The sequence below is a fragment of the Pleurodeles waltl genome, chromosome 6 (genome assembly GCF_031143425.1).
Source record: "Pleurodeles waltl isolate 20211129_DDA chromosome 6, aPleWal1.hap1.20221129, whole genome shotgun sequence".
Taxonomy (NCBI): domain Eukaryota; kingdom Metazoa; phylum Chordata; class Amphibia; order Caudata; family Salamandridae; genus Pleurodeles; species Pleurodeles waltl.
Genome location: NC_090445.1, coordinates 449445285 through 449470652, shown reverse-complemented (window position 1 = coordinate 449470652; position 25368 = coordinate 449445285). Strand labels below are relative to the sequence as shown.

At 40.2% G+C, this 25368-nt stretch overlaps 1 protein-coding gene across 2 annotated transcripts in view; it reads left to right on the top strand.

Annotated features, from left to right (window-relative positions):
• The window catches only part of RAB29 (RAB29, member RAS oncogene family), a 159048-nt gene that overhangs the window by 88141 nt on the left and 45539 nt on the right, over positions 1 to 25368 (top strand). For both annotated transcript variants that reach the window (XM_069238564.1, XM_069238565.1), the window contains exon 2: positions 10421 to 10492. In XM_069238564.1, the coding sequence (XP_069094665.1) occupies positions 10421 to 10492 (72 nt within the window). The remainder of the gene's footprint in view (positions 1 to 10420; positions 10493 to 25368) is intronic.

Here is a 25368-nt window from a genome sequence, read left to right as displayed (position 1 = left end):
TTGATGTTCTCATCAAAGAAAAGTACTGTATCAATACAATGAAATACTTATCTACTAATGCTGCGTGAGACCGAACTGTCGTAAGCGTTCTCTACGAATCTTAGTTATTTCTGGGCTACCTCAAGAATCCACTTTCTAGCTCAGTAAATCATATTTACATTCTGATTGGGAGATAAGCTCCAAGCGATTTACGATGTTGGAAGGGAACCTCATTTATAATTGGCAATATAAAATCTGACAGGCACAGCATAGTTTAAATATCCTCTTCGTCCAAAGTGTGCATCAACGCACATGTAAACATTGTATTTACTGCTGACTGGCGCAGCGGCTGTATAATGCCTGTCAACATCGGTATAGAACAAGTTTAAAGCTGGCAAATCAACACCCTGATAGGCACAGCATATAGTTTTAAAATAGCCTCTTTACGCTCAATCTGTGCAGCAACATTACTTATAAACTTCGTATTTAACATAACTTAAACAGGAGGAACAACACACTAACAGGCACAGCGGATTTATATCGCCTGTCAACGCTGGAGATGCATTCATTAATAGGTTTCCAAAAACCTCCAGCGTATATGTTCTAAAAGACTCGCTGTGGAAATTCCTACTGGAAGCTTCCTGGTTTTATTGGTGTTTATTCGGCTTTGATGTATTCATTGGCTAACGGGCAGTGATTTCTCCCTGCGTTCCATTGACCGGCTCAACCAAATCACCGTTTGATGAGTCATTCTTCGGCTTCTTGACAAAGATTCTTTTCCGGGGTCGAGGCTTCACTCTGACTGGCACAGCCATATTGTGGGGACTGTCATCTCATGAAGTGTTATGTTCACGTTTCACAAATCAAATTAATAGTTCCACATAGCTGGTCTTTTCCGCTTTACGTTTAGAAAAAAACAGAGTGTATTTGGTTTTATTCACACATGGATTTTTGACCTAGAGCACGTTATTTTCAATGGTGATGCACACACCTTATTAGTATAGTGTATCTATTTTTAACAGGTTGCACAAACTCTTATTGCATTTTAATTTGTGGTAGTTCTTCTTTGCCCATGTAATTGCAATTTTATCTGCATTACGCATTACTTGGTGATCATTTTCTATTTATTTCATGGAAGTTGCCAATGTATTTAGTCAATTGTACCTCCTTAAGGTTTCAAGTATAATAAGTGATGTATTTTACATTCGTAAGGTTTAGAATGATGCAATATACAAAAGGTATTTTCAGTGGGTTTTTTTGTAATTACCATATTGTTAATATTTTTGAAACAAGCCCTCCCCCTTCTCCCCAATTGTAATTACATATAGACAAACGTTCTCAGGTAGTATTTTTATAATTACAACACAGCTGTGCAAACCTAAAAGTAGTATTGTAAGATTTTTTGAATTCATGATGGCTGCTGCAGGAATGTCTCCACTTGTTCCATTCTTAAATTAAATTGGGGAACCAATCATTCCATGGAAGGAATAGGTGAGAATATTTGAGTCCTACTTAATAGCCATCGGAGGTGACAGATGTAGCCCCGTATGGAAACAACACATATAATTGCATAACTTAGGGACACATGGCAGGAACATTTATGAATCCTTACCTGATCCAGAATTACCTGAAGGTGATCATGACAAATATAAAGTCACATAGATCAAATTGGAAAAGCAATTCAGAGATAGAATTAATATTGTATAAGAATGCCACAAAGTTTTCTGTTGCACTCAGGGTAAACAAGAAAGTATAACAAATTATATAGCTGCTTTAAGAGGATTGAGCACTTTGTGTAACTTTGGGGGTCTTTGTGATTCACTGATTCGCGATCAATAAGTGCAATATACTAATAATACAAAAATACAGGAAAAACTGTTAGAAAAAATCTGGTTTACATGAGTCTATTGAGATAAGGAAATCTATTGAACATACTGCTCTTTGTTACTAAGAAATAAGATCCCAGACCTCTTCTGAACAAGTGTCTGAAGTTATAGAAGAAAAATCAGATGGTTATGTTTTCAAAGTAAAGAATAATTATAAATTCTGTGATATCATTGCGGAAGCAACAATCATCTTGCAAATTCAACTTCAAGCCAAGCCAGAATGGCCACAAGTAGAAAATGTAATAAAAAGGTCACTTTGCACGGGTATGCAGGGATCTTCCCAAAACTCACACACCTTTCGACAACCAAAAAGTAGAAGAGAACCCTCAAGAATTTAAGAGGATAATTTTGCAAGTACAAAATGAAGAAGTTCTTTCCACCCAATATCCAGAATGTACAATATTGTATTGTATTGTATTGTATTGTAATCGTATTTATATAGCGCTTACTACCCCTGACGAGGCGTCGAAGCGCTTTTCGATGAGTAGCACGCTACTCTGGAACCCAACAAGAATTAGTGATGGATTAGTATCATTAAATAATGAGTACAGTTTTAGTATTATTATGAGTTAATTTGAGCCGCGGATATGAGAGTTTGTTAGTTAGATTGACTGGAGTAATGGAGGGGTGGAGGAGGAAAGAAATCCAGAAGTGTTAATTAGGAGTATATCCTTCATTTACTCAACCCAAAGGCTTGGGATGAGTAAAGGGGGGCGGAGAGGGAAGAGTATGTGGAAGGGTTAGGGAGAGCATAGTAGCAGGGTAATATACATTGATGATGATTCTACCAAAGTGTTTGCTTACTCTTGTTCCCCTTTCACCCTCATAAATGTATCGGATTATAGAAAAATGGTAGACAAGGATGTAATACATTTACTTAATCTTGACATCAAGCCTAGTGGTTATCATAAAGACCCCATTCCTCTCAAAGGGATGTTTAAATCCCTTATAACATTAACAAACGTACCATGGTAGGAAAAATGTATGTAGTAGAAAAAGGTTCCAATTTGTTGTGTTGGCAGCACCAGAAAGAGCTAGGAATTAAATTGGATCCTTCCAACCCAGAGCAGGTGATGGTTATCAATCATCCCAGCTCTTTTGAACACATTTATAAGGAATTTCCAGAGATTTGTAAAGAGAACTTAGGGTTATTGAAAGACTTCCAACATAAAATTAAATTGAAATATAATTCTAGCCCCATGGTGCACAAAACTAGATATATCCCCCGTTTAATGAAAGAAGCTCTTGAAAAGGAACTTAACAGATTAAAATGTATGGTTATAATACAACCTATTGAAAGCTCTAATGTGCTAGCCCCTATTGTAATTGCAAAGAAAAACCATAGCAATGACATCAGAGTATGGTAGACTTACGAGATTTAAATAAAAGCATTTGGATTGCAAGCCATCCTCTTCCTAGAATTCATAAGATGTTAAGCACTATGGGTGAAGCCATGTGTTTATCTGTTCTTGATTTGTCTAATGCTTCCCACCAGGTAGATTTACATCCTGAATCCAAATAAGTTACTGCGTTTACCACTCCATTAGGTTTATTCATGTTTAACAGGATGCCTTTTGGGTCTGCCACTGCGGTATTTCAAAAAACATGCAACGTATTTTAAACTGTGTTCCCAAAACTGTATGCTTTCAGGATGATATTCTAATATATGGAGCCACAGTTGAGTAACACAGCATAAATCTGAAAAACATCCTAAACAAAATTAAGGAAGCAGAGCTAACATTAAAAAACAGAAAAATGTCCTTTCGGAGTGAGTACTGTGGAATATTTAGGCCATATAATTTCAAAAGATGGGTTTAAACCAAAGTATGCTTATTGGAAGCAGCTGGAAAATTGAATGTGCCCAGGACTAAAGATGAACTCAAGTCATTTTTGGGTCTCGCTGAATTCATGGCAAAATATGTCAAGATAAGAAGTTTTCTGAACTCACGTACCACCTAAGAATTATTAAAAAGTCACATTCCTTTTAAATGGTCTGAAAACTATCAAGTATCTTTCCAAAATGTAAAACATGCCATATTATCGGCACCTTACCTATGCAATTTTGATCACAAAAGGAAAACTATCATTACAACAGATGCAAAGAACAAAGGATTAGGTGCGACCCTTTCTCAAATCAAAGAGGGTAAGGAAAGAATTGTGGCTTTTGCATTAAGGGCCTTTAGTAAAGCAGAATCTAATTACTCTGTGGTAGAGAGAAGCGTCACCTTGTTTTTGGGTAGTTAAGCGCTTCAAATTCTTTCTATGGGGTATACAATTTGACATTTGCACAGACCACAAACCCCTGCTTTACATGTTTTCCACAAAGTGGTCTTACAACAGCACACCAAGGATCGCAAGGTGGATCCTCTGATTATAAAGTTTCTGTTTTAGAGTAGAATATGTCCCTGGCAACAAAAATATGGATGCTGATTTCTTATCCAGAGCTCCTTTAGATATAAAGGCGGACTATGGAATACCTGAGTATCCCATCATGATAGTTGGTTCAGCTTCTATCATAATCTGCAAGGCAAATCCTTACCTAAGCCTAAATTGTATGCAAAGGAAGGCTGGCCAAACACAAGAAGTAATGTTGAAGATGACATCAAAGGTTACTGGGCGGTAAGATACGAAATTAATGAAAATAATAATTTCTTATGCAGAAATGACAAAATCATACCCCAAAATAAACTTAAGAAATAAAATCATTGAGTTTGCCCACGAAGGTTATGTGGGCAAAAGCATGACCAAAACTCGTGTTGGGGAACAGTACTGGTTCCCTAATATGGATTCAATGATAGAAGCCAAGGTCAAGGATTGGTCAATATGCGCAGACAGTGAGCAATCAAGAGTAGTCCGCAAAGTTCCAATTTCCCCAGTTTCCATTCCGGATAAACCCTGGGAAAAGTTAGCTCTCTATGTAATTTGACCTATTAATATGTCAGGAATGGAAAAACATAATGCATTTGTATTTGTTGTTTACCATTCACATTGGTTAACCATGCTCACTGTAATCCAAATTACAACGGAGTCTCATCAGTTTTCTAAAAGACATATTTTTGACTGAGGGTACTACTACTATAGTTACAGATAACAACGTTCAATTAACATCATCAGCAATGACATGGTTTCTCACACACCTTAACATTGTTCACCTTACAACTGCTTTATATTGCCCACAGGCAAATGGTTTAGTTGAAAGGATTAACCGTGTGGTCAAGGAATGTATTAAGCTTTCTAGCATAAATCATTTAGATGTGGATAATGCGATTAGAGACATACTGTTGGCTTATCATACTACACCTAATTCCATAACTAAAATATCTAAATTTTCAGCATTGAAAGGCAGGAAACCCAGCACCAAATTATTTCCCCCATGGTTGGGAGGAGGGGACAAGGTTGTGCTCAACTTCTCCTTAGCAAAAATCAAAATCACTTTACACCAGAGTAAATATAAAAGTTATTATGACATCAAACATGGCACAAAACATCAACTATGGAAAATGGGTGATTGGGTGTATGTTAAAAAACCAGTTGGGAAGGTGGGAACAAGTTCAAAATATTTGGAACCCATGTTTATTGCCACTGTAATGTGGTTGTCATGGATAACAGCCAATGCTGGAGTATCGATAGGCTTGCCAAACAGGAACCAGCCTCTAGCCCCAGTGGGAAAAATACCTGTGAATCCCGTAGTGGAGTGGAGGACACATCAGGTCAAAGAAAAGGAGAAGTCTATTTAAGAAGAACAAGTGGAAGACAAATCCATGCTCCTGTTTGGCAAGAAAACGATGAAGTTATTATGTACATTGTTTTTTTTTTTTTTCAGTTTTATGGATTAGATTATACTTGTTGCAATATTAGGATTGCAATCCACCTTTTGGCAACATAAGGTACATAACATTTTATGTAATTATTTATTGTTTATTAGGTGGGAAGATGTGTTGTAATATATAAATTTATAGTAGTATGTTCCTTCTCCCCCTTTCCCCAGTGTGTTCCTGCTCCTCTTTTGTGATGCCATAAATTTTTTAGTGTTGATGATTGTGTCCTTGATATTTGTACTTTTCGATAAAGCAAAAAGTGGTTACCTGGAAACATATTTTTTAATTCCTCAGCTGCTTCACTTGATGTGTGTTTTTTTTTTTGTTTGTTTTTTTTGTTTGTTTTCTCGATTTGCAACCCCCACAGCGCACCCCACTTCATTTTCCTCCCAGTTACCGGCCTCATAAAGCACCATAGCTCCCCATCAAATACATTTTTTGTAAAAAAGCAATTCTACTGCCCTGTCTCTACCAATATTCTGGACACTGCTCCGCTCATAACCTCACTTCTAAAATAGTCCTAAACCACACACCTCCACTGCATCGAAATAAATCTGAATCTGCCAAAACTGCTTATTATCCAGTGGCTACTTTATCACTCTGTTGAAAATGTTCTAAATAACACTGCCACATACCAAGATCCAACCTGTCACCAAAATGCTCACACTGCTCCTGACATGGTAAAGCCCAACTTTTTACAGAAAGTCCTGCAAGCAAAATTCAGTCACCCCAACAAAATGTGCACCCTTTTCATTGTCTGTTTCCACTCAGCTACCCCGTCCAACAAAATCTCCTCAATCCTTTTCCACTGCAACCTCACTTGCATTAGGATTGTATTCAGGTCAGTGCCTCTTAAAGTCAACACCTCACTCCTCACTTGTGCTTTCTCCGGTACTAAAGGTACTCTCAATTTGTTTTGTCAACAACTGAAACTCAGTGAATGTCCTCTGATACACCCCTGACCACTCAGGCCCAGAAAAAAGGAATTTGGTCAAATAGTGAGTTATGCTCTCCAAACCAAAACGTTTGTGAACAAAGCCCATTATAAGTATTGAACAACTCAACGATAGAACAAGATAGGTTGTGCCACACCTGCAAAACATCGTCAACAAAGGTGGCCCCTTTAAACTGCATCCCCAATAATGAAAAATTGCATATTTATATCTCTATTGCCAACACTGGCCCAGTACCACAGCATCAAATTAGTGTGATGGTATCATCAACCTTAGCATAATTAACCATCTCATCCTCCTGTGGAATAAAATTATTAATAGAGTTATGTTCTAGTCTAGGAAAAGTGATGAATCAAACAATACTCTCCCAACCCCAGTGGGGAAAATATTAGGTTGTGTAACATCCTTGACTCCAAGGGGCATTCACCCTCCCCTCCTCTACTTCCTGCCATAATGTTTTGCCTAATGCTTGTAACTTCTTTGCCTGTCTTCTTTCCATTGACTGAACTGCTCCCTAAACCCCCAATCTAGTGTGTTTGCTGCGTCCCAACTAGGATTGATTAAAATGAGCGAATGGCTCGCATTTTACCCTTACTGGTTTAAGAGCACTTTGGTAAAGACCCCTGCTTCCCTTCTGCTGCCACCTGTCCAAAACATTGCATGATTGAACACATGACTGCACATTTCAAAAACTCTTGTTTGAAACAACACAAATGACCCTATTAAGGGTTTGAGGGCAGGGTACTCCATTGAACATGCACCAAAGTATGCTGCCAGTCAAACACTTGGCCTGCCCGCCTCACTTAGAGATGGCAGACCTTAAGTATTCTGCTGACAGACCCCCTGTTGATCCAGTTTGTGGAATACTTCCTCTGATGGATCCACAGACAAGGGGTCGTTGAAGAAAGGGCATTACACTGTTTACCTTATTCAGGGTGGACTGGACGATGCAGTGTTTTTTTGGGGGGGGACTTTCCTGCCCGCCACTGCCAAGGAGAACCTGGCTTTGAGGGATAGGAGGAAAAAAACAATGCATCTCTCCCCATGAGAGCTTCCTCCTAGGGTTTGGAGGTCATTAATTTTTTTTTTTATCTCTCAAAAACAAGCCCCCCAAAAGGGGAAGCCTGTTTGTAACGAACACTGCTCTGATGGCAGTTTTTGTCAATGTGGAGTGATGCCTAGAGTGCCGGCGGTCAATTCTAAATTTGCCGGGTAGAGTACCCTTGGGGTGGTGGCACCAAAGTTATCTGCCATCCTAATAAACAATACTCTTTCTACCAAACTTTAGATCAGGCCCAAAATCCTACTACAAAACTAATAAATCCCACAGCATGCCTAAGCCACCCTGCCCTTTTTAAGTGTCCCTTTTCCAAACTGGGTGAGACATCCCATAACTTGACAGTATGGAACTTGAATCCCATCTGCTGTATGCGCTGCAGTACCTTACCCTGTAGGGGCCATCCACTGCCACCACAATTCTTTGTCTACTTCCCCTGACCTCCCCACTATAGATTATACATATATGCACTTAGGCAGGCGCTAAACACCTTATACCATAACAAGGCTAATCCTCCATAATCCATTTGAACCTTTCCAATCGCATCCATATATTTAAATAACACCACACAAGTCTCTATGCTCTTCACAGGAGTCCATGGCCTAGATTAAGCAAGTTGATGTCTACATCACAATTGTTTCTCAGTTTCTTACGGTCAGGTTACATATTTTCTATAATTTATCACTACCTTCCCTTCCTATAGCTGCACCATACTTAGCCCAAATAACGAAATCAACAAATATCAAACATCTTCTGGTATCTAGCTCCAGCAGTCAGTAGTTTACATTACCTTTTGCTAAAGGGTCAATATTCTACCAGGTAATAGGACTTGATGCACGGGGGGTGGGTATGCTGTCTTAGAGGCACTTTTTACTGTTAGCTCATTACCCAGATTAAAAGAGGTATTTTACAGTTATTTACTTACTACACATCAATAAGTCTGTATGTGTACTCATAGTGGCATTTAATATATTTTTTTTTTAGTCCCCACTTCCAGCATAAGTGTGTCCCACACTCTAACCTTTACTGTACGTCCCCTTTGCTTATGTAATGCAGTCAGTGTTTCCAGCTCTGCTTTCTCTTCTCTGTGATTAATTTAGCCATGTTTTTATCAGAGGCTCATTCTGCGACTTCAAGGACATGGCAGTTATCCTTTTTGCCAGTATATGCCAGGTCTATTTGTTTCTTTTATATTTCTTCTGGTTTACTGTCAATCCCAACAAGCAGCTTTATGGGTTGCATTTGTGTCTGTGGTCTGTTATTTCTGCAATTGAGGCTACCATAGTGTTTAAAATGTTTTAATCTGTGCATAATCCCACACTAAATGATATCCATATATCAGTATGAACCGGAACTCTAGTTAGTCGTGCCAACTCCCACTCTTCTTGGTAGCCCGGCTTTGCCAGTACTTCAGTATACATCATATACCTCTCATAGGCTTCTTTGTGCCTTCCTCCCCTTATTTTACTGGGACGAGAGCCCATTGCTGCCTGTATCATGTCTGAACATTGTTCACCTCTTGGTGGGTGTTGATCCTGCCCCTGCAACATCGCATCAACTGCTGGGAGCGCTCCATCGCAGCTGTATGGCAGCTGTATGTGTTGAATCTTTCTAAAGATTTACAACGTGGTACTGCCCCAGACACTGATGTTTGTCTGCTCACCACCCAAGAGGCCGCTTGCCCCAAAGGTCACTGCCTGTTTCCCACCCAGTCTCAAGTGTCATCGAAGCGGCCTCCCCAGGATACTGGAAACTATGCCAACCCCACACCATACCCATGCCTTTAACATCAACAGCAACTCCATTTAAGCCCAGGAAATCGCTAATGTCCCCTTCTACAGCCACACTTTTTGCCCATCCCTAGCCTTACCCTTGACCACCTGTTGTATGCGTTGCAAGAAGCAGGCCGTTACAGTGGCCGCTACCTCTCCTGCTGCCACCTTCATGGGTCTGCTAAAGCCTACCCATGCCTGCTCCATGACACTGGGTGCAATCAAATCTTCAAGCCCAGTTTTTGAGGCATGTGCACAGCCTCTCACGCATACTATCCATGCTAGCAGGGATACTCCTAATTACTCTACAGCTACTACCCAAAACACCTGTACCACACCTAACTCTTCACAGTCCACTGAAAAGCGCAACTAACCTGCCCACTGTGGTCCATAAAACATTGCTTTAACCTTCCTTTTAAATTCTAGAATCACAAAACTCCTTGACCCTTAAACACCTCTAACTTTCCTGCTCCTGAGCACGAAGAGATTCTGCCAGAAAAGGATGGAAACTTCCCTCACTATTCTTAATGATCCCGTATAAGCCCAGCTGCTGTATAAAACCTACCTAGCATCTCGCTCCTTCATTGTGTCCACTGGCGCTCACCCGAGTTACCAGAAAGGGAACCTCCTCGTTTTCACTCCCCTTTGGGTGTCTCACAGTAATCGTCCCCTGCTGTTTCTTTCGTTTTCCTTTGAGAGATGTGTGTGTGTGTGTATGTATATATGTTTATATATATATCTATATGTGTTTTTTTTCTTTTTTTTGTTACAATTATTATTATTTTTATTTTTTTATTTTTTTTTGGTCTTCGTTTTGTCTTGCGTTCTGTTTTGCTTCATGCCCTTTTTCATTTTTTTGTGTACCCTGTGTTGTCTCTTTCTCTACATCCTTCTGTGTCTTATTCATGCTGTCAGTATTTCTTGCCTCACCTTTCTCCCTCTTCCTTTTTTGCAGTGGATTTTGCCCTGAAGGTTTTGCAGTGGTCCGATTCCGAGACAGTCCGGCTCCAGCTCTGGGACATTGCAGGTAAGAACATTCTCATTACTTTATAGGTATCGATGTTTTTGTGCGGTGTGTGAATGGAAAACAAACAACAAAGAATTAACGCTAATTATGTTGGTAAAAAAAAAGGTTTAACTGTCTCCAAAATACTTACTTACTTACTTAATGGATTTATTATACAATGAAAAAAACTGTAAAGAATCGGTTTCTCGAGTCAGAAATAAAAGGATGCACAGTATTTGAATAAATGTTCTTCACGGAAGCAACTTAATGAATTGTAACAAATAATAATGAAACTAGAGACTTGGTATCCCCATGAACTAAGGATAGAAAAAAGAAAATGTAAAGTGCAAGAGCACATATTGCGGTATTGAAAATGTGTCGAAGATCGTCTGGGGTATAAAACGGTGCTGAAAATCTACCCCATAGCGCTCAAGAAGGCACTAAAAAGACTGCTTTGTAAAGAGATTGGAGGAAAATAGTGGTACTTCAAAAGTACGATTTTATCATCGTAAAGGAAGTGGCACCCCCTACTAGTTTAAATAAGACAATTCCTCGGGTGAGCATTGCGAAGACATGGTAGATACAGTTTTTTTTTGTTTTGTTGTTAAATAATGTATTTGACCTTTTGAGGCTCAACCCCTTCTAGAAGAGATCTCCTGAAAGCACTTTGGTCTTCATTAAACAGAGGCAGTAGGTAATTTTGGAAAGTTTTTTGTCTTCAAACAGATGGAAAAGGCCATTTTAGAGGTTTAATCTGGTTCTCCTTTCGATCCATGTCCCCATTTTATTTATTCCCCATTGGCCTCTATATTATCCCCTATTTTACTCAGATTTTTAAGTTTTCCTTGACCAATATGGAATATCCGGCTATATGGAAGCAGACCTTGAGACTACCACCAGTGAAGAAAGCGTGGATTGATGTTTCCACTTTGTCTAATTATTGTCCAATATCTCTGCTATCATGCATGTTTAAAGTACTTGAAAGGTTAGTTAGTGTTCAGTTGACATCTTTCTTAGAAAGCAACAATCTATTGGATGTGTTGCGAGCAGGTTTGAGGGCCACAGACAGCAAAGATTCCACTTTGTTGGTAGTACTGGACAGCATTAGAATAGAAGTGGACCAGGGAAAGGCTGCAGTTCTGGTACTGTTGGTTCTGTCAACGGCGTTCTCAGTCTATTGATAACTAGATTACATGAGACTGGGCTGTATGCAAAAGCCTTACAATGTTTTGGATCTTTCTTGAATAAAAGACCTCAGTCAGCTTAGATGGCCTCTTTTAAATCCACTGCCCATTCATCCACTTGTGGGGTTCTGCATGGTTCCACATTGTTTAATGTTTGTCTCCTCTCTGGCTGGTATCGTCAGAGCCTGGAGCTTCGAGATCTGCTCCTATGCTGATGATACTCAGCTTATTATTTCCATAGTGGAGAGACCTGGGGAGACCGGAAGAACCTCATTGGTTGTCTGTCAGAGGTAGCTACTTGGGTGTAATCAGATTGTTTGAAGCTCAAAGTGGAAAAAATGAGATCTTACTTTTTGGAGGTACTCGTAGCATCTGGGATGCTGCCTGGTGACTGATGTCCATAGGCACCGCACCAGAACTAAGGAGAGTAGGAAAGAATCTTGGATTCTTCACAGATGATTGCCTCTCCATGCAGGATCAGGTCAGTGCTACTTGTGGCAAATGCTTTGGCTTTCTCACACTATTATGTAAGCTCTTTGACTGGATTCCGGTGGAATGGCGAAGGACAGTAGTCCAGGCATTGGTCGTGAGCTTGTTGGAATATGGCAATGCCCTATATTTGGGAATGGCCGATTTCTTATTCACTTGTTTACAGTCCATCCAAAATGCAGTGGCTAGACTAATCTGTAACAGTGCCTGAAACAGCGAGGCATTATTTTGCTTAAACACACTTCACCATGTGCCAGTTCGTAAGAGTTAAATTTAATTTATTATGCCATGTTCACAAAGCAGCATACGACATTGGACCAGCCATCTTTCAAAGAAGAGTGGCTTTTTATAGACCTACACGAGCTCTGGGCTCTGCCAAATTAGTGTTGGTTAAGGCTAAACGTATAAAAAATAAATAAACCGAATGGGTGGTCGCTCATCTGGCAGCTGATCATTGGAACTTGGTATTACTGATGTTTGTCTGACGTCGGACCATGCGAGGTTTCGGAAGAGATTAAAAACCTGGTTATTTCCCTTATAAATGTGTGTTAACTGATTGCAAGGTTGCAGATGATCTAGAGCTGTGATATCCCTGAGGAGATAAGTGTTGTGCTTTATAAAAAAAAAAAAAAAAGACTGGTACGAACTGAAGCTCTGTCCAACGCGCTCACCTGAAATGAGTCATCTGACCTCAAACCACTTAGCTTTTTATTGTGGAGTCAACTTTGTCGGCCAGAAGTTTGATTAAATGAGACTAACATTTATCTTTGGAGAAATCTCTCTCCTGTGGTCTATCTCAGGCCCCATGCAGTGATGGACTTTGCAAGATACTCGGCAGTGCCATAAAATGTCGATTCTGCTCATATTTTTAGGTTTTGCTTAAGACATAAATGTCTGAAAAGCCACCCATTGCTTACTATTGATTGGCTTCATTGTCAATCCTTGTTTGCTTGCTTCGTATGGATCCCTTGCTTTTTATTGGTCAGCTGCCAAAGGTTTCCTGGAACATGGATGCATTACCTGTGTCCTACTTCTAATTTTTTTAGGCGCTGCTTTTTATTTGTGTTTAAATCCTCAACCTGAGTGTTTATTTCAGCTGGCTCTCTCGTGTACTTACCCCCTCTTTGTGTTCCTCCCACCCTCCTTCTCTTCTGTTAGTGCTGTTGCCCCTTCCCACCCACTCGCCTTTCCTTATATTCCCATGGTTTTGCCTTCTACCACCAATCCACCTTCCTTTCCTTCCGTTGTCGTGGTGATGACCCTCCTCCCTCCCGTTAGCCCTCCTTCCCTTCTGTTGTTGGTGGTGTTGACTCCTCCAACCCGTCTACCTTCCTTTCTTTCTGTTGTCCATGATGTTGTACATACCAGCCACCCACCCTCCTTCCCTTGCGTTGTGTTGCCCCTCCCACCCACCCGCCATAATAAAAAAAAAAAAGAAACTGTGACACGGCCATGCCATTGTGCTTCTACCTCCGTTGTCAATATTGCCATCTCCACACACCCTCCCTCCATGTTGCTTCCCACCCTGCCCTCCCGCAAGCGATAAAAAATGTGCTATGATGCACCCAGCACTCGCCACACCATTGAGCTTTTTTTTTTTTTTTTTTTTTTTTTTTACTTTCTGCTGTGCAGCTACACTGTACAACATGGCTAAAACATATACAAAGCCAATACCTCGCCTGGGTGAGACGTATTGGCTTTCTCGGTGTTTGTATTAACCTGTGACCTTTTACTGGTGGTCAGTTATTTCTGAAGTGGTTTAGTAGTTAGTGTAAACAACTACATCTTTTCCTCAGTTTTGCATGCTGCATGGAGTGGTCTTTCGCACTGGTTACAGATTTGAAGTGTGCAAAGGCCTACTTAGTTTTCCATTTTTCCCATGTCCCATAACAAGAGTTATTATGAACCAATAAACTTTTTATTATAAACACTATAAAGTTTTGATAATAAAAGGCACTCGAAGACATGAGCATATTGGATTAATACATAGAATCTAATTACGGAGATTGACATTTGCTAAATCTTAAAATTCTGCACATATGGCATATCGCGCATTACGTGCCATTTTCCGAGGAAGCCGTTGGGCAATAATGACGGTTTGAAGGGCTCGGAGCGAATTATTTTTTGTGCGCACTTTATAAATGATTATTGCCATTTTAACAAGCATTGGAAAAGCTATCAGGCCTTCCTTAATTTTCCTAACATGACACAGACCGTATTTGTGCGCGTCTCTGTATGTGTTAGCACATTAAAACCATACTTGTTGGCTTTGACAGTTATTGTTTTATTTGGATTTTGTATGTCTCTGGGTGAATGTTAGAATGAATGAGTGTGTGATTGGATGAATGATTGAATGTTTGACCAATTGGAATAATGAGTGTGCGTTTGAGTGACTGGTTGGGTGCTCAGTGGCTTAACCAGTGTTACAGAGTAAGTCTCAATACATCAGTAGTAACAATGTTACAAAATTCTCATACTCGCTCCTTGCCAGCTTTACTTCGGTTATAGGAACAAAACATCTTTTTACAACTTATGAATCATAGCCACTCCAATCGCTGCAAGCCACACTCACTCACCATTGCTGCTGAGGTTTTCACAAAGCCAGAGTAGAGATATCAATACGGCCCTTGGTAGCGGTCATCGTGGATCAGGGCAGCAGACACTGTTGTACATCTCTGACTGCAAAAGACTGCTCTTTTTCCTCCATCTTTCTGAGCTTAGATGGTGTGCAGTATAAACCAAAGCCTTTTCAGTTGTGTGTTAAGTCATGAGGACATGGTTATTGCCAGGCAGGAGAATGCCAGCAGGCAAATGAGCTTGTGGCACTATTGAAACAAGCATTAGCAAAGCAAACCGTTCTCGCCTACGCAAACTCTTTGGCTTTGCCAAAGTGGTATAGGCATATTGTACACCAGTATGGTTGCTGTTCAACATGGCTAAAAGTTAATGGCATAGAGGAGAGTCATGGAATGGTGTGTCATAGAGTGGAGTGGCATGGAGTGTCATAAAGTGGAGTTGAATGTTGTCGAGTGTAGCGTAGAATGATGCGGAGGGGCATACAGTTGTGTAGAATTTAGTGGAGGGGAATAGATTCCATTAGTGTTGTGGAATGAAGTGTTGTGGAGGGTCGCAGAGTGGAATAGCATAGAGAGTTGTAGAGTATAGTGTTGCAGAGAGGAGTATTGGCGTAGACTGGAATAACATTGAGTGGTAGAATGACACAGAGTTGGGGTAGAGTGGTGTAGAGTGGAGTATACATGGTGTGGTAGTGCAGTGCCATTGCAGACAACACATTTTCAATTGAAATGGCCATTACATTTGCACAGACATTCAGTTTTACCGATTAAAACTGCAAGTCCCAAACAAAAATCTGTGGGAATGAGTTTACCTAGTGTATTGATTTGTTATGATCGTATTAAAATATTTGTTTCCACCACACTTCAGAATTTGAAAAATGTGCTTTCCTAATTATGATGTATTCTGAAATATTTGTACAGTTCATTTACTTTTCAGACATTTATATTTCGTTGTGTGCTAGAAAAAAAGCCTTTCTTTTCATTCTTTTCACACCCTCAGATTGTCGGATAAATGCTCTGACTTTGAAGTCTGAGAAAGAAAAGTAAACAGCAAGCTCCCTCGGAAGACAGTGTGTGACATTTCACCTCTGTCTTTGAAGACACAGAAATTTGACAAAATAAGAACGACATTTAAAGGCCTGTTTACGGAAAGCACGCACTCATAGAAGAAAACAGTAAATCGGTTATGCTCCACTGGAGGAACAAAGAAAAATGCTGGGCAGCCTAAAATAAAGACATCATATAGAGAGCAGTTAAATGGGAGTATAAACCCCACAAAGCCAATGGTACATTCTTAGGTCAGCTTTCAGAATGACCCCAAGAAATCTTTAGCGCAGCTGTCTGGTAGGCTTTTTCCTAAAAAAAAAAGGGGGTATAAGTCCCAGCCGTTCTACCCATTGATACCGGTGTTCAGAAGGTGAATGAAGCAGCCATCTCTGACTATGCATTTTAAAGAGATGCTATTTAATTGCTGATGTCAAGCATACACAGCTGCATGGGTAAGCACATATTTGGCAGGGATCAACTTGAGCAGAGAAAGGTGGAGATCAAAATGAAGCAGTGGAACAGACCCTGGTGATTAGCAAGCTGCAGGCCACAAATGCACATTCTGTCACTTACATGTTAAATCTTTTTTCTTGCCATGACTAGCTTGTCTCAGAGCTGGTAAAGGGACCAAGGCCCTCTGCATACTAAATGATCGACTGACTGGTGAGGTGCTGCTGGGTGTTCTCTAATCACAATGAGCAGTCTAGTAGCAGTGACTGGGAAGATATTGGACAGAGATGACATAAACTCCCACTTTAGCAGCTTGAGTGGGGGTTGATGCCACAATGTAGTTCTTAAAACATTTTTTGTTTCCTTTCACTTTTGGAGTCTCTAGTCTCGAAAAAGGTGGTCATACTAGCATTGCTTGCGGTAGGAGGAAGGGGGCTGGAGAGAAGCAGGGTTGGGGTGAAGATGGATTAATCAATGGGGGAAGGAATTTTGGATGGAGAGGATGGATTGATTGGATGATGAATGGATGGAGAGAAGTTTGGATGTAAGGAAGGAGAGAATGGTGGATGGGCAAAACAATAATTGGCTGCAGAGATGGGTGAATAAAGGGGAGGATAGAGGATGGGTGAAAAGAATGAATGGTGGACAAAAAGAAGTAAGGAAAGTGGACTGGATAAAAAGGAAGGTACGAGACAGGATAGAGATAAAGGAGGATGGAGAGAAGGAATGATCGGTGGAAAAAGACAGAAGGACTGATTGATGCAGAAGTGGATCGATGGAGAGGAGGGTAAAGGAAAGGATGGATTGAAGAATGAAGTTTGGAGAAGATGAATTGTTAGAATTAAAATATAGAGTGGAGGATGTAAGGAAAGAATTAACGTATCGCGAATGGATTGATGGAAAGGTGCATAGAGGACAAGAAGGATATAGAGATGACTGGAAAGGCAGTAAGAAGTTAGTCAGAGAAGTATGGAGAGAAACAAGGATGGCTAGGACCAGGTGAGAGTCGAGGGTAGTTGAGGAAAACACAAGATGAGTAGAGGTGGAAAAAAACTAAAAGTAATGAAAGAAGGCCAGTGTGTTGCATGGAAAAAAGATGGAGAGAAGGAGGGAAATTTACAAATTTTAGATTTCCCTTATGGTGAGCAATATCCTGACTACTGCTAAGTTTGCTTACTTCACCTGCTCGCTCAGTGCTATTTGGGTTCTACTTCAAAGTGGGGATTGGGAGAGTATTTTTTTTTTCTTGCTACTCCCTTACTGTAGGATGCATTGCCTACAAAATGACCTGATGGCAAAAATGCTGGTGGGAAGCACCTATTAAAAGAGAAACAACATGCAGGATAAAACAGATGGTCGCAGAAAGAGGTCGATTTTTACCTCAGCCCACTAACTTCCACAGTATATAGTCTTAAAAAAAAAAAATCCTATGCCTTTGTCTAGAGCGTTTGTTTCACAGAGAAAAATATTTTATTGAAAAATAGCACCTTACAAATATTATGGTGCTTTCTCAGATCAGAAATAAGTTTATTTGGTTGAAAAATGTAACCACAAAAAAACAGCAATAAAAAAATTACCATAAGATATTTCAAATCAATTGCATTTGAAAACGTCCTGTGTTTAATGTCGGCAGCTAAAAAATGGTTCACGGACCAGCATACTAATGGATTATAAAGTAACTGTAAAAATAAAATGGTGTTCTGCACCTCAGAAGATCTCATCAATGAGAATACATATCTGATCCAAATAGATGCATACATTTTACGCACAAAAAAAGTACATTGGTGTTTGAATAGATAAACAAGCGCAAGAACAGTGTTTGATAACCTCACATTTCATCCAGCCTGCAGGGACAAAACAAAAGAAAATATATAAAACACATCATTTTTCTGGATAATAACCAACAGTTACAATAAAAGACAACTAGAACTCTAGACCTGCACTGGTTTTCTGTAACAAAATGAGACCAAACAGAAGATTTAGTTACTTGATCACCACCCTTTTCAATGTATAAAGTAATTCCAGTTCCTTTTTGGTCCAGGGACTGCTTTAGAACTGAAGAGTCCAGGAGTATGTAAACATTTCACGTTTTAGTAGATTTTTTACATATTGAAATCAGGAAATTTTAATAATTCCTTCCAGCTTCAAACCATCCCTAATAATTTCCGTTTAACTCAGTTGCTTAATTGCACCAGAAAGAGATTCGGTGTTGTAAAGGAGAAGAACAATGATGGTCATCCAAATATTTCATCCCTAATTCACTGTTGCAAGCAGATGAAGTGCTCTAAGCAGGAACTAGTAACTTATTTCAAAAACTATTTTCAGCCACCTGCAGGTCACTGACATTTAAATAGGCAGAGGTGCCAGCACATTTTCTATTATAAATGTGTAGTACACAAACCATGCTTGACACTCTGTTGATTCTAGTTCATCCAAGGTTATTGTGCACAGACCAAACAGGCAGATGCCAACAGACCACAGAGCCCCTAACAGCAGCAGATCCTTGTTTTATTTTTTTTATTAAAAAAAAAAAAAAACATGTGAAATGAACAACAGAATAGAGAAACAAAGTAGGAATGAGGGGTGGAAATGTGGGAAGAGCCCCACTCTGAGAAATGAAGAAGAGTACATTCAAACAAAAACAGAGAGATTTAATTAATACAACAAACGTCCAACTACAGTAGCAACAATACAGATCAATGACCAGTGAATAAAGTTCCCCAAAGGAAATTAACATTGAGGCAGTATTTACAACATATTCTTAGCAAGCTAAGCCTGTGCCCTTCTTGTCCTGGGCTACAAGCCATTAAGGTAATTGATTTAAACTCTTTATGTCTAACTACATTCTTGTCTGCTTCGAGAACTTTCTCCGGCCCTCTTAAGACGTTTTGGTGAACCAATCTAGTCCTCAACACTCCTTATTACACATCAAGCCACTACAACCATCTTCATCTTCACCCTGTATTTCCCCCATCATCTACACAACAACCCTGGTATACTGCCACTCTCCTTCTGTTCCACTGTTGACCATTATTCAATTTGACATAGTTCCCTCTAACTGCAGTAACATTAAAGGGACCCTTGAACTTCAACAAATCATGTCCCCTCTCTTCTAGGCTTAACTTTCACCCAGTCACCTTCAACCACCCTCTTTCTTCTGACATCATCCCCCATCTGGTGCCACAAACTTTCAATCGGGTTGGCACCAATTTCTTTTGGCTCACTTGTACTCTTGTGAAGAAATATTGTGGTTGTTGTCTTTTTCAGTTATTCTGTTTACATAATCACAATGTGCTACCAGTGCTTCCAAAACAGTCAACTTTACATCTAAGTTACTCTTGATTGCTGTTTCTGATACTCCTTTAACAATTTGATTGACCCTTTCCGCAATACTGTTGGATTGCAGGTTGGATACCAAGGTTCTACAAAGCCTTATACCCATATATACCCTTTATACCCAATTCTTCTAGGAATAGTTTAATTTCTTTAAGTTGAGTGCCATTATCTGTGACTAGGTGTGATGGAATCACTTTACGAGTTAACGTCTTTCTTAGAGCTTCTGTAGTACTGAAATTTGTAATGAAACTCATAAATTCTACTTCCATCCATCTGGTGTGGACATCCACCATCACCATGGCAATTCTTAAATTGCATGGCAATGCATATATGGGCCCAGTTAAGTCCAGGCAAACTTTCTTCTAAGGTCGGGTTGGATCTTGAATATGCAACTCTTCTTCATGACAAACTGTCCATTCTCTTCTACATCCCGCGCTCATTTACCAGCTTTGCGGTATCCTCATCCATCTCAGGCCACCAGAAATATTCTTTATCCCTCTTAACACTCTGTCTGTCTGTGAGGATTGTGGTGTATTTTATGGTATGGTTGTGCAACCTTACCATATAACACACTTCGCAAAACTGTCTTGGGTCCAGTCAGGCTTGTTTGTAAAACCTTTGTCTCAACCCTAGGTAGCTAAGGCTTCAAGTAGCAAAGCTTAAACTAGTGTAAAGCATTTAGAAGCACTAAACAGTTAAATAAAGTCATACAACACGAAAGAAATCTGGCAGCAATTTTTAAAAATAGTTTACATTTTTATGAACACCAGGATGAGCAAAATCCACTGGGGAGTTCCGGAGATATAGATTTTCTAACAAAAAAGAAAATCTTGGGTTTTTAGTTCAAACCTACACATAGTTGTCAACACTGGAACTTAAGACAGTGTGCCACATGGTGGTGCTGTGTGCCTAAATTAACGATGACCACAACACCAATCGTTTATTAATTCAAACTACATTTCTAATACCTGCAGACCAAGCCATTCTTGTAGCTTTGGGGGCCTGCAGTAGTCTGAATTATCACACTTGTAGTGTGTGATGGTTAGCAGTTGTGCTGGTTCCGTCATTGGCGGCACAAGCTGCAGTAGCCTCCTGACGCTGGCTCTGGCACCTATTTTGTTTTACAAATTAAGCACTGAGCAGACATCTTTGGTTCCTGAGCCTGATAGTCTTTCACACGACTCCCCAGGACGGCAGAAGCCTGTCTGTCCAGTGGCCTTGCATAGTTGCTGTCCACCAAACACTGAAACAGAGTGGCAACTTTCTAAAAGTTGTCTTTCTTTAAAAGTGACATTAAATTCGACATGGGCATCAAGTTGGGTTTAATGCCACAATCAATTTGATACCTTGAAGTACCCATTTTAGTAGTTCCATTCAGAAGTTAGCCGGGCTGAGAGGTCTCCGGGTAGCTGTGCTAACTTTTTTAAAGCAAGAACGACAATATGGATGTTTTGCTGCTAGGACATAATAAAGGTGTATGTCCTACATACTGCTGTCTGCCTTAGTGTTCCATAGGTCTTCCTTAGGGGAGACTTGTTAGGTGTAAGTGGTGGTTTTGCCATTTGTTTACATGGCAACGTTGAACTAGCAATTTAAAACTGCTTTTACAGGCTTCAGTGGCAAGCTGTGAGCTATTTTCTACTTTATCACACACAGGGTGGTACAACCAGTTTTGCTGGCCTGGGGCAGGTCGACACTCTGTCTTGCATGACATGGGTCCTCAGGACTTATGAGTAAGTCAGTGTATGTCAATTGGGGATAGCCAGTTCATCATACATTTTGTAACCGGTTAAAACACTGGCTCTGAGGTCTGGTTAGCAGGCCTCTGTGCACTCTGAGTCGAAAAACCAGCAGCATCACTCAAAAACTGAGCGTGATCATGCAAAAAGAGCCACTTCCTTACACTGTCCCAATTGAGCTTCATGCCCAATCATGTATACTCTCCTTCTCAAGGAAGTGGGGGGTATAAATCTTTCCCCATGCATCAACGTACCTCCACCTACTATGCTGAATTCTGTCAGGATTTTCAGAAATGGTCGTGCACCCAGGCAAACAGTTGTTTCTCTGGCGCCATCTGTACCCAGTAAACACCTCTACTCGAACAAGATCTCATTGTTGTCTTGTTTCCTCAACCAGTCATCTTTACTAATAGCCCCAAAACACATGGTTACCACGTCTTTAACAGTAGCCTCCATCTCATCGCCATTGTTCTCATTCACCCAGAGACCCATGCCCCCAGTAACCTCGACAAACAGTTGGCCTGTCTATTCTAGCAAACTGGGACACGTTCTGTCATATAACTATAATGCATGAAACCGAAAGCTTATGCCAATCTTGCAGAAGTGTTTGAAGATCCCCCATGTTGCAGGACTCAAACCAATGGTTTGTGATCTGTGCGCAGTAAGATATTAATTCCCCAAATGTAAGTCTGAATGTCTTACACTGCGGCTAACACCTCTCTCACTCTCTCTATGACGGCATTCTTACGCTTAGCTTGTGACACAGTAAGAGAGGCAAAAACAACTCTTCTCAATGCCCAGCCATCTCTAGGACACCACAGCATCAATGTCGACTGTGCTGACTTTGAAAGGGGGAATCGTATTGCAATTTATTTCATATGTTATATTCTCTGTGCATAGTCTCATTCTTCCCAGTTTCAAGGACCTATGCCAAATTCCACTCAAAACTGTCCCCCTTTGCATCAAAAGCTTTAGAGGCCCTGTGTTTTCTGCAAAGTTTTTGTCAAATTCCGCATAAAATTCTACAAAGCCAATAAAGGACCTCAGCTCTTTCTTGCCTCACGGTTCAGGGGCATCCGTTACGATCTTCACCGTTTAGCGTATACCTCAGGTATTCAACTTGTTCCTTTTAGAACTGACATTTATCCTTGCACCATGTCAGTCCTGCTTTGCCTATCTTGGCTAACACATGCTTCAAAATCAAAATGTGTTCTCCAACAGAATCACCAAAGATCAAAATGTCATCCTGGGAGAAAATAGCATATTTCTGACCTTTGAGGATCTCTGTCATAATTTTTGGGAATATGCTTGCAACGAAAGTTAAACCAAAGGGAAGGCAGTTAAACTGAAACACACCATCTGTTATTGTAAAAACAGTGATTTTTCTATTTTTAGATTCAGGGTGTAGGTTGACCTGGTGTTATGCACTGCGAATATCAAGTTTCAAGAACAATCTTGCACCCTTCAGCCACCAGTAGAACAATCTCTCCTATTATGGTGATGGAAAACTGTCCACTCTTCTTATAATTTTCTGGTTGAGGGTCTGAAGGGCCACACAAAACCTCAGCTTGCCATCAGGTTTCTTACTTTTTCTACCCCCCTGTGCTTCACCATGTCCTCCAGATTCCTCTAATGTCCTTTCTGATGGCAACTGGTATTCTCCTAGGCTTATGCCTAACTGACTGGGCATTCTTGCTTGAGATGATTTTATGTAGATACCCTCTGGGAGTCCCTAAGTTACTTTCAACAAAATCTTTGACATTCTCTGCAATCTCCTCCACAGTGGTGTCCTCAACAACCATAACTTGATTCTCACCACAAGGGTTACTCATAATGTTGAAATCATATTGGTGATCCCATCCAAATATGGGAGCCAAAGAGCGAGCTACATAGATTTGACCTTTTAGCCTTCTTCAGCAAAAAAAGAGTAGTAGGCCTCATTCATCCGAGTATAGCAATATTTCCTACTTTTAAACCCTGTGGGATTGATAACTTTAGGATGCAGTGCGGACTACTCACAGGACCTCAGGCACCTTGGTGAACATTGAACCCGAGTCCACCATTTGTTTTATTACTGCTATTCTTATTCTTATTATTTTTTTGGCTTTTACCATGAAGCCCATCTTATGCATACATTTCCATCTCTTTTCCTGCACCTGTGCCCATACACAATACCCAATCCAGGCATCTTTCTCTAGGCTCCATCAATGAAACGTTGGATTTCTTCTTGACTCTACACAACCTGACAATATAGCCCTTTCTACCAGTTTTTCTGCATCCTTTGTATCGGAGTTGTGGAAAGCACTTCCACACCTACTACACAGCCTTCTACCTTCGTAGGCCCTTCCGCTGGTTTGTTCTTGTGGAGTAAAGGAAGATCTAACGCTGCTGAATTCCTCTTGTTGACTACTGCTACATCCTCCTTGTTGTCTTCTGCCTAAGCCAACTTGGTGATTGTTGCTACTTCTTGCTTTCTGATTGAATCTTTAAGTTCCATCTCTTTCATACATGTACTTGATACCTCAATGATTTTGACAATTTGGGGTTCTTAGCGTTCAGAGGATCGTTTTTTGATAGCTCCAGACCCTATTCTGCATTTTCTTGGAGGAACAGTAGTCTACCAATTAGTCCTTTATTAGTTCATCCGCCTTATTGCCAAATTGACATTTTATGGCAAGTTCCCTCAGACGAGCTACAAATTATTTTATTGACTAATTCTGACTGTGTGGTTGTGTATAGAATTTATGCCTTACCCTGGTGATGTTCACTGACTTGGCAAATCGGATCTCAAGACATTGTTTATACGCATCTTGGATAGGTTGCCCTGTTGATCTATTGCCACTGATATGTATTTGAAAACATGTTGTCCTTCTTCTTTACCCAATCGATTTGATTCAAAAGTACACTTTTCCTGTTACGATTAAAGTCTTGGCCATCCAATCCTATTAAATAATTTTCGAATAGGTCTATCCACTCTTCCCATTCCATAGTGGGTGGCCCAGGATTTGCCAAGAAGCTTGGTGGTGATTTATCACTTGATTCTCCATGTGTTGTGGTAGAGATTTAAATCTAAGGAGTAATATGCACTTATGCCTGTATGTGGCAGTGTGGATGAATTTTGTGTTCTTAATATAAAAGTCCCCTTTTGATTTTATGCAGTCACGGCTTAATCAGTGTGTCTCCTTGTGATATTCTGAGCAGTGAGAGAAGAATTCAGTTGAAATACTGATCTTACCAGCGCTAAGGAGAGCAGGCCTGAGTGCTCGAGCCTCGTAGAATGTCAACACTGTGCACAGAGAGTTCTTGTGCTGAGTGGTCAGTTGAGGAGGGATACCTCATGTTGATTTATTGGCCACAGTATATAAATTATTGGTACCAAATTTATTTGAGTCAAAAGATTTTTCCTACCTAGACAAAGAAAAAAAGTGGCATTGAGCGAAGGCGTTGGTCCTAAGCTCTTCAAAATTAGTTTGTTCTGTTTTCCTCCTGCTATTAATGGCCTGGCATCTGCTGCTGGAAACCTGCTGCCAAATTTGTAGTATACAAATGCTGCTTGACGTTGTATTGATCCTTGTTCATTCAAATTTATTGTGGACAAACTATACAGGTTCAACACCAGCCAGCAGATGCCAACTGAACGGAGAGACCTGTGACGTAATGAGGTTCTTTTATATGAACTGGTATGATGTTGACTTACAACAAAATGTTGAAAAGGACCTTAATCAGTTTATTACCCAGTTCTTTAGGAAAATTCAGGACCGCATCTGGGTTTGCAAGAACTGAGTTTTCCTAATTTTCAGCAATTGAGACCAAGTGCCTGAACTATAAAAAAAAATATAAATAAGCCCAAGACAGCTGAAAACCTTAACACTGATCATTTTGTGATTATGGACAACGAAATCTCTGGGTCTAGACCCAGTGCTGGAATCATAATAATGTGTAACTTTAGTTAGTTTTTAGATCCTCCATAAACATAGCCATCCAAAAGTCTCTGTTGGCCAGTTGAAGTCCTTGATCATATTACGGTGTCCTCCAAAGAAAGTAAAACTGAAATGTCATTGCTGCAGATTTTTGGG